Source organism: Manacus candei, unplaced genomic scaffold (genome assembly GCF_025592945.1).
Source record: "Manacus candei isolate 608988 ecotype Guabito, Panama unplaced genomic scaffold, ASM2559294v1 h1tg000018l, whole genome shotgun sequence".
Taxonomy (NCBI): Eukaryota; Metazoa; Chordata; class Aves; order Passeriformes; family Pipridae; genus Manacus; species Manacus candei.
The window spans coordinates 8,109,459-8,124,308 of NW_026138066.1; the positions used below are offsets into that span (position 1 = coordinate 8,109,459).

The window sequence follows — 14,850 nt, forward strand, 5'->3', positions numbered from 1 at the left end:
GGAAGATGGAATTGCATTCAGCCAGCACAAAGTGCAGTGATATGTATTCACCAGCGCTCTGTGCTCTCTTTCATGATCTGCCTCACTGTTTCAGAATCAGTGTTCTGTAAAATCTCACTTTCCAAATGTATATGGTCTTCTAAAACTAGGACTATTATTCTCTATGCTGAAGCAAGCAAGCATCTGTGGTGGTTTGAGGTCACCACCTCCTCTGCTGGAGGTTGCAGCTCTTGTGGCTGTAGGGAATATGTGCCTCTGCCTTAAATATTGCTCTTCACAGTCCAGCCTACTAAAAATCCATGCTGTTGTTATCCACAGTTTAATAGCCTTCTTGATATTCTGGATCATCTGAGGCTGAAACTGCTGTATGGCCGTGAAGAGAAACTTGCTTAAACCAAATAAAAAAATTGGCAGCCTAATTCATTGTCAGGATGTCCTCCTATGCTCAGTTTTTTGAGTTGAGTTTTTTAATGTATGCTCTAGGGCATGTCTTTGCTGTCACATAGATGAGCTATTGGTTCCAGCCACTACAGCAAAAATAGCTTTAGTGTTTTGTACTTGCTGTTCAAAGGGTCAAGTGCCTTAATGTTCCTTAAAGGCTTGGAAGAGCTGCCTAGCTGCGTGGTAGATGTAAAATCTAAACACTATCTTTATTTATAAGACCATATCAAAATAAGATGTCTGTTCAGGTGCTAGGACTCCAGATGCAGCCGTCAAACCACTGAATTTCATAACATGCCTCTAGGAACATAGAATCATGTAATATCCTGAGTTAGAGGGAACTCAGAAGAGTCATTGAAGATCAGCATCCTGGCTCTGCACAGGGCCACCCCAAGAATCACACCATGTGCCTGAAAGCATTTTCTAAACACTTCAACTCTGATGGCCTTGGTGCTGTGACTGCTTCCCTGGGGAGCCTGTTCCAATGCTCTTTTCCTAAGATCCAGCATAAACCTTCCCTGACATAGCTTCAGGCCATTCCTTTGGGTCCTTCACTGGTCACCAAAGAGAAGTGTAGTGCCTGCCCCTCCACTTCCCCTTGTAAAGGAACTGTAGGCTGCAATGAGGTCTCCCCTCAGTCTCCTCCAAGGTAAACAAGCCAAGTGACCTCGGCCACTCCTCCTCCAGCTTCCCCTCAAGGCTCTTAACTATCTTCATAGCCTTTCTTTGGACACTCCATAATAGCTTTATATCTTTCTTTTATTGTAGCACCCAAAACTGCACACAGGACTTGAGGTGAGGCTCCATGAGTGCAGAGTAGAGCAGGGCAATCACAAACATATATGTTTACTCCTAATGTAGCACATATGGAACCTTTGTCTGCTCTCTTACAAAAGGATATTTGTTTTAAAACAAATCTTTCAGTAATAGTGTTGTGGTTTAACTCCAACCAGCAACTACTCACTCACTCTCCCCCAGTGGGATGGGGGAGAGAATGAAAAGAGTAGAAGGGAGAAAACTTGTGGGTCATGGTAAGGACAGTTTAACAGGTAAAGCAAAAGCTGCACATGCAAGCGAAGCAAGACCAAACAAGGAATTCATTCACCACTTCCCATGGGCAGGCAGGTGTTTAGCCATCCCCAGGAAAGCAGGGCTCCATCATGCATAACAGTGACTTGGGAAGACAAACACCATCACTCCCAGCGTTCCCCCCCTTCCATCTTCTTTCCTCAGCTTTAAATGTTGAGCGTGATGTCATTTTGTAGGGACCCCTTGTTTCAGCTGGGGTCACGTGAACCTGCTCTGTCCTCTCCCAACTTCTTGTGCACCCCCAGCCTCCTCACTGGAAAGCAGAAAAGGCCTTGACTCTATGTAACACTGCTCAGCAGTAACTAAAACATCCCTGTGTCATGAATGCTGTTTCCAGCACAAATCCAGAACACACCCCCTGAACAGCTACTGTGAAGAAAATTAATTCTATCTCACCCAAAACCAGCACAAACAGGTAGAAATTGGGGGATAAAAAAATCTTTGGTATAAGATCCCGTTTGCAAGTGACTGGCAGTTTATTTTGCTCAAGGCAACTAGAAGCCTTGTGAGCTTTGATTGAGACACGGTCAAAATTGAATTGAGACTGTGGCATCAAAAAATGTCTTTCCTGTCCTGGCACCTGGTATTGCTTTTATGACGTGCACCATTTGAAGAGTATGAATATATCACTAGCAATAGGGTGGGGTGCTTCAGCATGTAATTAATAATACTTACAGTATGGGCACTTTCTCCTACATCCTGCTGCCTTCCATATGTTATATTGTATGTCTCTAAGGACTACAGATCTTGGTCAGGGAGCTGAAAGTGTAACAGGGTTAAAGAAAAAATTCTTCTTTAATTGGTTTGTGCTCTTAACTATCTCTTTCCTATGTTTAACAGTAATCATTGAGGAAAATTGAGTATTGTATTCATTGAGTGAGTTTTGACCCTCTAACTGAGAACAAATGTTTTATCAAAAAATGCATGTGATTTAGGTGCCTCATTGCCCTCAGTTTCATCTCTCACTGTTCTATAGTGATGTTGAGAATGGGTAAATTTTTAGGCTGTGTAATCTTGCACAGAAAAGATAAGGCAAGTTCTGTGTCCTGAATGGGAGTCATGTAAAGGAATTGCCTGTAGTGTTTTTTTTCAGAAGGATCTTTGGGATGTTGAGGAGGGCCTCTTAACCATGTCAGGAAAGGTAACTGGGTCATATCAGGGCTTTCGGTGATGTCTGACACTGAGTTATTATTATTATTTTAAAAGGTCTGCTGAAGGTTATCTCAGGTGTTCTTCAACTTGGCAACATAGTCTTCAAGAAGGAGCGTAATACAGACCAAGCCTCTATGCCAGACAATACAGGTAACCAATCTCCTCTTCCCCACCAAAGAAAAGTGCAGAAAAAAGCCTACAGGAAGTTCTTGCAAGTAGGAGAATGTATTACAGTATGTATGGAATGCTGAAATCCTGTTTTTCTATAAGGTGAATTATTTGCCAAAGGAACTGGCATGCTCCATACAAATACACACTGTTTGGCAGGCGTGTGTTTGCAGCCACCCACGGGCAGGAATGTGGCACTGTTCTTGTGTCAGGGCTAGGCAGGAAGTACATGTGATGACCAGATGAAAAGGATTACTCTACTGGAGTATGTTGAGTGCTTGTGTGTTTTAACCAAGCTGGAATAATTGCTCCTTCAAACTTATATTATCAGACTTTAAGGAATGTTCTTTGCTGACAGTAGTAGTCTTGTAACTGTAAGAGTGAAGTGGTGAATAGTTTTGTGGTGGATATAAAGTATGTGTACGTATTTTAATTGCACTGCCCGTTGTTGCATGTGTAAATAGTACCGTGTTTCATATGATAGAAGACTATCTGTTGGAAGATTTAACTCTTAGACCTTCATTGTAGATGTAATGCAGAAATAGAAAAAGTGCTAATTTATCACTGTTTATTTTTTTGGCTATATTACTGAAAATATGCTCTAACTGCCATTTTGCAGAGGAGAGTAAACCGTTTGGGTTTTGGATCTTGAATCTGAAATACAGAGTTGCCTCAAAGACTAATGAGTGGATGAGGACAGAACAATTATCTTGATTAAGAAATCTATTATGTGATGTATTTTTAAATTGATTACAGACTAATTTTCTAAATCTTCTGTGTTATGATTTAGTGTTATGAATCTATTGCTTCAAATTTGCTCTTGTGGATTCTCGAGAAAATCAGTAACCTGTAGAATGGGCAAGAGAGTTTTCTTGGATTTTTTTGATTAGGAAGATACTTTGTCTCAGCAACCTGTTCTTCATTTAACATTTTTTTGTAAGCTGTTTCTTAGCTTTTCTAAATTTCTTTTTCCCTGAATGTTTTTCTTTTTCTCTTGTTTTCTGTGAGAAAAACAAAATAATATTAATCTCTTTGTTTCCTCTTCTCATCTTCAGCGGCTCAGAAAGTGTCTCACCTTTTGGGTATCAATGTGACAGATTTCACTAGAGGCATCCTGACTCCTCGCATCAAAGTTGGACGAGATTATGTGCAGAAAGCTCAGACCAAAGAGCAGGTATGTGTTCTCTAAAAATGAACGAGTACTTTGGTCTAATCTTACCACCACAAAGCTAATGAATGTATTAGAGGTTTCTGTAGTGTTTATTAACCGTCTTTATGACTACACATAATAATGTAGCATATATATTTTTTCTAGTATTTGCTCATTTGATCTGTGTAAAGATAGAAATCACCCTGCCCCTATAGCACTTTTTCTTGTCTTAAAAAAAAAAAAACAACAAAAAAAACCCAAGTCCCCTAATTTTGGTGACTGGCTGTCTGTAGGGAATAAGTTCTTTCAGTGTGGTGTGCAAGGGTGACATTTTTGAGTTGGTGTAATACAAAAAGCACTGTCTTCGAGTAGGTCAGCTACAAGGATGGAAAAATTTGCTTCTCACCCTTGAAATTGATTGGAAATTTTGTAATGCTCTTGAGTCTGGTTGTTCTCTAAATGAAGCCTGACCTAGGAGCTAGTGGCTGCTTGAATGGAGCAAAGCCCCTGTGCTTACTCACTGCCCAGCTTCCTTATGAACACATCCTTATTCTTTAAGTAATGAAACATGCCCCCATAACATGGAAGGGATTGGGAAGAGATTGAAGGCTAGAAACAGTCACAGATTGCCTTTCCATACTGCCTTTGCATTTTGATGTTTAATTTCTTAGTACACATGGTATTTATGTCAAACACAGGTAGGGTGGTGTCAGGGAGGGATTTGGCTTCACAAATCCAAAGTTACAAAAGAATTTAAATTCTTTTCTTTGGGCTTGTGAAACACCATGTTATTACATGGTGTCTTTTGGAGGTGATTAGCTTTTCTTTCTTTAATTCCAGCTCTTGGTTTCTCCAACAGTCAGGATCCTGAAATTTTGTTTTGACATGCTAATTTAGAGACAAATTCTTTACTCTCCTATATGGGGCTGTATGCCATCTGCTTTTCATTGGGAATAACCTCTGAAATAAGCCTTGTTTGCTGAATTTGGTGGTGGAGAGAAAAATCTCAGACTACAGTTGGGCTGTTAGGTCCTGAAACAGTGTACTCTGTGCCTTTCTTTGGTTTATAATGTAACTCCTGATGTTCATCTTTTTGCTCCTTAGGCTGATTTTGCCATTGAAGCGCTGGCTAAAGCCACTTACGAACGTATGTTCCGGTGGCTGGTTATGCGGATCAACAAAGCATTGGATAAGACCAAGCGACAGGGTGCATCCTTCATTGGAATCCTTGACATTGCTGGCTTTGAGATTTTTGAGGTAAGGAGATGTCAGGTCCTTGCACTCAGTACAGTTTAATATGGAGCAAAGACCACTGAAGGAAATAATTTTAAAACTGGAAAATAACATAGTTTGGGAAAGGATGTGTATTCCACAAAAAAAGCATAAAATCTCTTGAAGGATAAGTGCAGGAGAGGAAGAGCTGAAGGAAAGTTGAGGAAGAGATGAGAGAGAGGGGAAGTGGGAGCTCCTTCTACAGGTGACAGTGAACTGTTAGGTCAAACCTTTATCAGATTCTATGAAACAATTTTAGAATGTGACTTTGCATTATACTTAATCTGAAGCAACCACAGACTACCATCAGAAAAGAAGTATTCTGCTGTTATCCCAGCCAGGCAGCTCCTGTCAACCTGTGTTATGCTGGATCTAGTTCACGTGCAATTGCACCATTTATTCATGAAATGGAAAACTAGGGCACAGAAAAGTTGATTTTTTTTTTTCTACTTTTTTTGTTGTTGTTGTTTGTTTGTTTATTTTGTTTCCTTCCCCCTCTCTGATTGGTGTACCTTTGGTTTCATGGTTGGTGGATCTCATAAATTGGAGAAGAGCAGAAATAACATGGTTAGGAATTACTGAAATATGGAGAAAGTAGAACTGGACATTCTCTTTAGAAACTATGTTATCTTTTGTGTGGTCTAACATAAAAATGCACTGTAGGTTATTTATCTTGTCCTTACTGTTTGAAGAATTTTAGAAATTTTGAAGAAATTTCTCTCACTTTCCTTGCTCTGATTTTATATATGAGGATTAAAAAGGGACTTTCCAGTCCCTACGCTTTTTGGAATTTGTCTTCAGACTTCTGTTGCTTCCTCTTCGTATGAAGAGGATTTGTCAGCTCTGCATTTGTGAGAAAACCAGAGTCTTTTCTGTTCCTGGGTTAAGCAGCTGCAGTAATTCTTCTGCTGTTTACAACTAAACATTCTTTTGCAAAGTCTGAGGAACAAAGTGTATGAACTTCCCTAGGGATTGCAGCAGTGATGCAGTGGCACGTGACAGTACAGGCAGTTCATAACCAAAGAGGTTATTGACAATGGACTGTCTGCCCCACACACAACACTGGCTTAAATTCCTCAACTACAGATACAATCTTTTGTGCTAAGAGAATAGTAGGTGTGTCTACAAAAGCAATTGTTCAAACATCTTTCTGCCTTTTTCTTCATTAGCTGAACTCCTTTGAGCAGTTGTGTATTAACTACACAAATGAAAAGTTGCAGCAGCTCTTTAACCACACCATGTTCATTCTGGAGCAAGAGGAGTACCAGAGGGAGGGCATTGAGTGGAATTTCATTGACTTTGGCCTGGATCTGCAGCCCTGCATTGACCTCATAGAGAAACCGGTAAGCTTGTTGTTCTACCATGGAGCAGCAAGAAATGGCTGCACTGATTTTGTCACTGAGGACATCACCTCTACCTGTAGACTGGAAACTGACCTTCTAGCTTTTGTGATTTTCTACTGATACTGTGATGATTAGAAGCAGAAATGAACAGTTTCTTCTTTGTCTGAAAGTCTGTTACCAATAGAGCTGTTAGTATCAGTTCTGTAGGAAATACTGCATGAAAATAGATATAGTCAGCCACTTTTTCCTCTCACTAAATTGTCTTCATTTGTGTATATCTGCATAGTACTAGATGTATGTGTAGCTTACCATAAATAGTGTAAAGTTACTTAACTACAGGTGTGATGAGAAGCTGTGAATCACTGTTGCTTTCATTCTGCTCTAATGAAACTTGAAAATTTATAAATTTCCTAATAGATGTTAGAATAGTAAGAACTAGTTTGTAAAATTTTCTCCTATGGCATTCTGCATTTAGACACCTGGATATATTTAGAGAACAGTGTGATAATGTTTCTTTTATTAAAAAAAGATTTTTTTTTTCCCCCAAAAAACAACCTAGACAAATGTCACAGAAGAGACTTTCTCATAAAAGTGGTCAGAATTCAGATGAGGATATTGAAGAATTATTAACAATTTCTATTATTAAGGAAGTAGTTAAACTGATACCACACAACAGGTGAATTTGATGTGGATCAGGCTTAGGAATCCTTTTTTTTTCTCCTCTAGCCATCTAAAGGTGTTAGTTATTGGTGTAGTCATGTATTAATGATGTTGTGATGTTTCCCTTCTTTAAGGCTGGGCCTCCTGGTATACTGGCCCTGCTGGATGAAGAGTGCTGGTTCCCAAAAGCGACAGACAAAAGCTTTGTGGAAAAAGTTGTGCAAGAACAAGGCACCCACCCCAAATTTCAGAAGCCAAAACAACTGAAAGACAAAGCTGACTTCTGTATCATACATTATGCTGGCAAGGTAAAGAATAGCTACAATGTGACCACTGGAATGTCTACTGTATTTTGTAATGTATAACCACTGCTTCTTAGAAATGGCTACTCACCAAAATGGTTGCCTATGAGAAACCATTGGAAGATTCCATGAAATTGTTCCATTGCTATGGACCTTACAGTGCCTAAGGGGATTTACCTGCAAGTTTATATCTATCTATCTATCTATCTATCTATCTATCTGTAATCTCAAACTTGAAATATATATCTATAGTTCAAGACATGTCAAACTGACAGCAATTTAAATTTGTTCTCTGTGATTTGGTGAGATTGGAGGTGCTTTTCAGAAACCTGCATCAAGGCTTCTTCAGCAAAAATGATAATGCAGTTGTTTTGTGTCACACTCTGGGTGGTGCAAACTAGCATTGCAAATCCATTCCCTTTACTGACAGAACAGAACATGCAGCTGTTTGTAAGGGTTTGAAATCCGTAGGTATGCTTACTTAGATGGCAAATCCAAGAATGGTGAGGTAATCTGTTGTTGATTGTGCAAACCTCAGCTACTTTTACTGACTGCACCAGATGTTGATGCATCTTAGGGTGCAGAAAATTGCCCTCCAGTTTTCTTGATGTGTTTGTCTTCTCCAGGTGGATTATAAGGCGGATGAATGGCTGATGAAGAACATGGATCCACTGAATGATAATATCGCTACTCTTCTCCACCAGTCGTCGGATAAGTTTGTGTCTGAGCTGTGGAAAGATGGTATGTAATTAACCTTAATTTAATTTGTTTTCTCTTGTTTTATGTAGAAGAGTTTGTTTGATCATCAAAAGTCTATGATGAGCTGTGTTGCTTTTTTTTCCTCTGAAGACTAAACCGCCAACATGAGCATTGTCTGGAACATCCTTTGCTTAGATTATGGTATTTCATTAAAACTTTGCTGTAACTCAAGAGAAAGGCTCACTTCCATCAACATACATTAAACTTCCTGAATATATATCGCAATTATTTCTCAAAATCAAGAATGCCGGGATAAAATATGAATGTGCCATTACGTCCCAGCAGCTTGCATAGCTGCAGCACTCAAACTCAAGATCTGAGGTCAAACCTGTGTTTTCAATCCTGCAACTAGTGTGCTCTTTCTGCAGTGTTGTTCAGTATTTTACTCTTATCTTCTCTGGGTTTATCTGCTTTTGAGTCTTACTGTTACTGTCACTTTCTGTGGTAGGTTTTCTTTGACGTCTCTGTCTGTTGCAGAGATGCAGAAGGTTCAGAGAGCCTATTTCTATCAACACTTTCCTATTCTTCATCTAGAACCAGGTGACTGAGAAACCCAGCTGTCGTGTCATGTGTGTGATGCATCCTAGAGCCATGCAAGAAATGCTTCCGTTAACTTCTCTTTGTCCCTTTGTCATACCTGCCTGTCTTTCTTGTTCATTTCCTCTGCTTTGTGCTAGTAGCTCCTCATGGATTTTAAAACAAAAGTAAAACTGACCTTACAAGTGAATACAAGAAAAATAGGAATATATTGAGGTGCTAAAAGTTGCTCTTGCAAGACTTGGATAGGAATAGCTAAAGGCAAGTTCCTGACAACTGTTTGAATGTAGAGTTAGCAAGGCTGTATTTCTTGCAAGATTTGAAAGGAAGATTTTCAAGACTGCATATAAACTGAAATCCAGTTTAACATTAGTTTTAGAATTGGAATTTAACTTCAGCAGCTGATCATTTAAGAGAAAGTTAGTTTGGGAAGGGAACTTTTACTGGATCAAAAATGACTGTCACCAAGTTGTGCCTCTCAAGGCCTTTGCTGTGTGATGCTCCTTTTGGACTTGAAATGTCAACTGACTACAGCTTATCAGTTTTCATTTATTGTTCTTTGCTGGATCTCCTGTTGCAATGACTGTCCTTTTTGCTATCTTGATGTAGATGGCAGGGCTCAAGATTTTTGAGAGGATTGTTAAAGCCACAATCTGGGACACACTTCTGTGGATTTCCCTGTGATGTCATCTAGTAACATAACCTTCTTTTCTTTCTGATAAGGCAACCTTGACCCTATTCTAACAACTGCTCTAAAAGTGAGCAGTTCTAAATTAATATTAACTGTAAATCAGAATATTCTTTCTTGTTTTTTCTTTTGTAGGAATGTCTCTTAGCAGTTGTGGGGGTTTTTTTTAATCAGAAGACAGTTGAACACAAGCTGGTGTGTTTTCTGAAGTGAAGATTGGGAGCCTGAGTGTAGGCATCAACCAACCAAGATAGTGAAAAGTAGCTTGAAGCACTTAATAAAAATGTACTGGGGGTATGGAAATTTATAGTGATACAGTTAGCTTTTGTTGGATGGGTGAATTTTTTTCTCCATGTAGAAAAGCAATGGGAAAAAGTAATGCTTTCGTTTCTTTTTGCCCCTGCTACTATCAGATTTAGCTGGCTTCTGTTAAGGCAAAAAAAAAAAGAAAAGGATCTGTGGAGTCCATCCATCAAGGTGATGACTTTATTAGTGCTTGCATGTCACTGTGACATAGTGGAGAAACTGTTGGGGCAGAGAGTTCTGACTCTCTCCTAGTGGTATTGTTCATGTCTTTCATAGAATACTTGTACTCCAAAACCAACTCAAACAGTGGTATCTTCAGGTTTGGTTTCTGTCATGCCTTTGACCATGTTTGTTCAGTTTACAAGTGGATGCGGCTTTTCTGATCACCAGTCCTGCCTGTAATGCGAGAGTGAAGCTGGGCTTTTTCTCTGTCTGTGGCCATTTCTGGATCAGAGTTAACTAATAGTTGACTCTGCTGGGCTAGCAGCTAGAACTTTTGGTTTGTTGTCTTACATTGTAAGCTAAGCAAGTAGAAGCATCCAAAACTCATTTCTGGATTGCTCTTCCAGAGCTGCCATCCAGGGCATCAGTGGAATATGTTTGGGAGTAAGTTTAACTCCATCACTCAAACTTCCTGTAGTGAGCTGATGCTTTCTTTTCCTTCCTGCTCCTATCCCTGCACAACTTCTGTACAGGAGTCGACATCTGTGTAGAGATGAAGCAAAAAGGATCCTGCAGCTCCTCTCATTGATCCTGTTCTACCCAGATGTTCTTTGTATGTTCCAGTGCTTCCTTTGTTTGTGGCTGAATTTTAACACTCTTTCTTGTGCTCTCTCTAGTTGACCGTATTGTTGGGCTGGATCAGGTAGCTGGTATGTCAGATACAGCATTGCCAGGGGCCTTTAAAACCAGGAAGGGTATGTTCCGAACAGTGGGACAGCTCTATAAAGAACAGCTGGCTAAACTGATGGCTACCTTGAGGAACACCAACCCCAACTTCGTCCGTTGCATTATCCCCAACCATGAGAAAAAGGTACAGTCAAAACAGCACAGCCCAGGCAGTCTTACCTGGGCTTCCTGGGGCATGTGGCTGGGTTGTTATCTTTTGTCAGGTTTGGCAAAAGATCTTGAAGAGGTCCTGTTTTCTCAGGGTATCTTTTTAAGGTTGTTCTAAATAACTGTATACTTACTAAAATTTTGGAGACTGATCTTTGCAGTTCTTCATAAGGTAGCATAAAAGCTTTCAGTTGTTTCTAACTGGAAAAGAGAGAACTGACTGCTTTACAAAAAAAGAGAGAGAGGCAAGGGGGTAAGCCCCTTTTGTAAAAGCTTTGTGGTATTTATAAAATATACATTTTCCTCACTAGGCTGGAAAACTAGATCCCCACTTGGTCCTCGACCAGCTTCGCTGTAATGGAGTGCTGGAGGGAATCCGTATTTGTCGTCAAGGTTTCCCCAACAGAGTTGTATTCCAGGAATTCAGACAAAGGTGAGCCCTAGAAAAGAATCCAAAGCAGTCTTTGCCCTGGCAAAGTTTAGACATAAGTACAAAAATTGAAGTATTTTATTGCAACTAGATCACCAATTTTTCAAAGGCAGCACATCTGTATCTTGGTATTCCCTGGCACTAAACCTTCCAAAAGCATCTTTGACTTCTCTAGTAAGCATGTGGTTAAGGTGAGGTGTAGAGGACTCCATCCGAGACTGCTGCTTCATACTCTGTTGAATAGAGAGAATTCATAGAATTTTTTTCTCTGAACTGCCAAACTCATAATGACATAGGAATGCATACTGATTTATTTTGTTTGTTGTTGTTTTAAAATATACTTGTGTATATTTGGTCTGATGCTTTCTCGTTTTCAGATATGAAATCTTAACTCCAAATGCAATTCCCAAAGGATTTATGGACGGAAAGCAGGCTTGCGTGCTGATGGTAAGACATCCCAGAAACTCTACTTGAATAGAATAAGCTTTAGGAGTGTGGTTTAAAAGTTGGAGTTGTGAATGCTAAATATATCAGACCAAAATTCCAAAGTCAAATGTTTTGTCTGAGAGAGGGGTGCAAAAAGCCTTCTCTTGGCTTCATGGATGGAGGCTTTTGGCTAGCATGAGGTTCAGTAATCTTAGGCAAAGAGGATCTTTCTGTTTCCACAGGTGCATACACTTTAAGATGCCAGCAGTGTTCATAGAATCCAAATGCTTAGAAGCATTAATGTTATCTTTAGCACATTCTTAAAGTATAAGTTTCAATAAAATTTTTGTAATGGCCTGCTGTTGACAAATGCTTTCAGTGAAGGCTCCAATTAATTTCCGCAGAATTACCTGCTTCAAAGGAAAAGCTTTGGCTCTAGCTTGATGATTAGGGGAGACTGAATTGAATTTGACTGTAAGGGATTCCCTTTTTTTCTGTCTGAAGGGAGTATAGCTTATTATTCTTAACCATTATAAGCCTTGACAGCAAATCCTTTGAAGGAAGGTTGGGTTGGGGTGTCTTTTTTTGACATAGGTTAGGGCTGGGAAAAGTGATTAGGAAGGATCAACAGATGTGTTTCCTCTAGGAAAGGAAGAGGACTCTAGGGACTAGACATGTTCGTCACAGCTTCCTTGTATTCTGGGTGCTTGATGTGATGTTGTATAGAACAGTGTTTTCTGTCATATTTTCTGTCTGTGCTTACCTCCATTTCATGCTGTGCTTGGTTGAGCTCAAACTCCTCTTAATTAGGACAGAGCAGGACTTTATTGGGAGTTAGCAACTTTGGTTGGCCTGAGCAGCTCATTGTAGGGAAGGGATGTCATACAGTCGTGGGACACAAATATGTTTTGTGATGTTTCACATGAAGCAGCCTTTGCAGGACATTGAGTTCTTCCCTCTCTCATTTTAGATCAAAGCATTGGAGCTGGATTCCAACCTTTACAGAATTGGGCAGAGTAAAGTGTTTTTCAGAGCTGGAGTCCTTGCTCATCTTGAAGAAGAGAGAGACCTGAAGATCACAGATGTCATTATTGGCTTCCAGGCATGCTGCAGAGGCTACCTGGCCAGAAAGTAAGTACCATAATTTTTCAAGTACATATTTCTCCTATTCATGTGCAAGTTTATCTTCAGTAAAAGGTAGCTAGAAATTATTTTTTGCCAGAAAGGTCATGATTTATTTTTTGTGTATAATTAACACTTTGTGGTCTTTTAGGGCTTTTTCATCTCTGTAAGGCCAGACTTCTGGCACCTGCCGGAATCTCTGTGTGCTGCTATCCCAGAAACTACCTGAGCAATGAAGTCTGTTCCTCTTTATAAGAGTACTATGCAGCAGACCAGGTTTTTGACAAAAGTGTTGCAAATTGCAAAGGTGAAAATGAAAAGGTCTTAATACAGTACTGATCCAGGAGGTGTAGGATTTCTCATAAGCTACTAGGCAGGGCTGTAAATGGTACAGTTGTAAAAACAAAAGTAGTACCTGTCAGTTTGGTGGGAAAACACACCTCTGTTCCAGATCTCCCTTTCTGGAAGTGAAAATAGTGAGGCTTTTCAGATTAGAAGACATTAGGGAAAAAATTATTAGATAGGAAATTGAACAAAGGAAAGAATAGCCACTCTTACCTGAGCAGAAAAAAACTTGAAAAGAGAGAAAGTTCACTGAAAACTTTGCTGTTTTTTTAGGAGAGAACCTTCTAAAGAAAAAACATAGAAGTATCTTGGAAAGGGCTTGGTGATGAGAATTGTGTGCTGCTGTGTGTTCCTTTGTCTGACTTGCCCTTACTTTGCAGAGCATTTGCCAAGCGCCAGCAGCAATTGACAGCTATGAAAGTGCTTCAGAGAAACTGTGCTGCCTATTTGAAACTGCGGAACTGGCAGTGGTGGAGGTTGTTCACCAAGGTAATATTTTTCCCTTTGCAATTTCGACAGTTTGGTTGCAATTTCAGCTTCTCAGGTTGAACCAGAGCACAAAAAGCACTCCCTCTGCAATTGGGCTGGCTTGAAACTACACCTTGATTTGTTCAGGCAGAGCATATCATAGTACATTTTATAGCTATGCAATATGTCACATGCATATCTATGCATAAATCGGATACAAGGCCATATCCAAGTAATGTTGTGGAAAAGCAGAAGTCATCTTTTAATGTTTTATGCCTAAGAACAGTAAGGGGATCACTTGCTTTGATGGTGTGGCACTTCAGAGAGTCACTTGCCATGTGACTAGTCAATTTAGCTAGGCAAAAATTATTATTATGGGGGTGGCTTGCCATCTCTTTGTCCAGGGTTGTAAGAGCAAAGGAAAAGCACTGAGGTCTGATCTTGCTGTAATACTTCTAGATATTTTACCTTTATAAAGACAATGAACACATGAAGAAATGGTCTCTTTTCTAAATCCATGGGATTTCTTACTTTTTAGCCTTGAGCCTTTGCAGCTAAATGAGAGTTGAGAGCAGAGTTTAAACTTTTCTTCTTCCTATAAAATTACTTCTAAGGGGTTTTATGGGGTAGGCACAGAGATGGGTGTTGTTTGTCTTTTTATAGAATTATCAAGTAGTTTGGGTTGCAAGGGATCTTTAAACATCATCTAATCCAACCCCCTTGCAATAACTAGGGACATCTTCAACTAGATCAGTTTGCTTAGAGCCCCATCCAACTTGACTGTGAGTTTCCATGGATGGGGCATCCATCCACCACCTCTAAAAAAACCTGTTCCAGTGTTTCACCAGCCTTGTTGTAAAAAATTCTTTCCTTATATGTCGTCTAAATCTATCCTCTGATAGTTTAATGCTATTATTCCTTGTCCTATCACAACAGGCTTCCTAAAAAGTTTGGCCCCATCATTTTTAGAAACCCTGTTTAAGTACTGGAAGGTGCTGTAAGGTCTCCCTGTAGCCTTCTCTTCTCCAGGCTGAAAAACTCCAACTCTCTCAGCCTGTCTTCATAGGAGAGGTGCTCCCTATGGTATTTTTTGTGACACTCCTCTGTACCCACTCCAGCAGGCTGAGTACCCCAGA

The 14,850-nt window shown here is 39.8% G+C and overlaps 1 protein-coding gene across 1 annotated transcript in view; it reads left to right on the forward strand.

Annotated features, from left to right (window-relative positions):
* MYH9 (myosin heavy chain 9) overlaps positions 1-14,850 on the forward strand; it is a 72,258-nt gene that overhangs the window by 40,239 nt on the left and 17,169 nt on the right. The window contains exons 10-20 of the mRNA XM_051784565.1: positions 2,737-2,832; positions 3,906-4,024; positions 5,105-5,257; positions 6,442-6,615; positions 7,410-7,583; positions 8,204-8,318; positions 10,707-10,900; positions 11,235-11,356; positions 11,731-11,800; positions 12,750-12,910; positions 13,627-13,735. Coding sequence (XP_051640525.1) covers positions 2,737-2,832; positions 3,906-4,024; positions 5,105-5,257; positions 6,442-6,615; positions 7,410-7,583; positions 8,204-8,318; positions 10,707-10,900; positions 11,235-11,356; positions 11,731-11,800; positions 12,750-12,910; positions 13,627-13,735 — 1,487 coding nt within the window. The remainder of the gene's footprint in view (positions 1-2,736; positions 2,833-3,905; positions 4,025-5,104; positions 5,258-6,441; positions 6,616-7,409; positions 7,584-8,203; positions 8,319-10,706; positions 10,901-11,234; positions 11,357-11,730; positions 11,801-12,749; positions 12,911-13,626; positions 13,736-14,850) is intronic.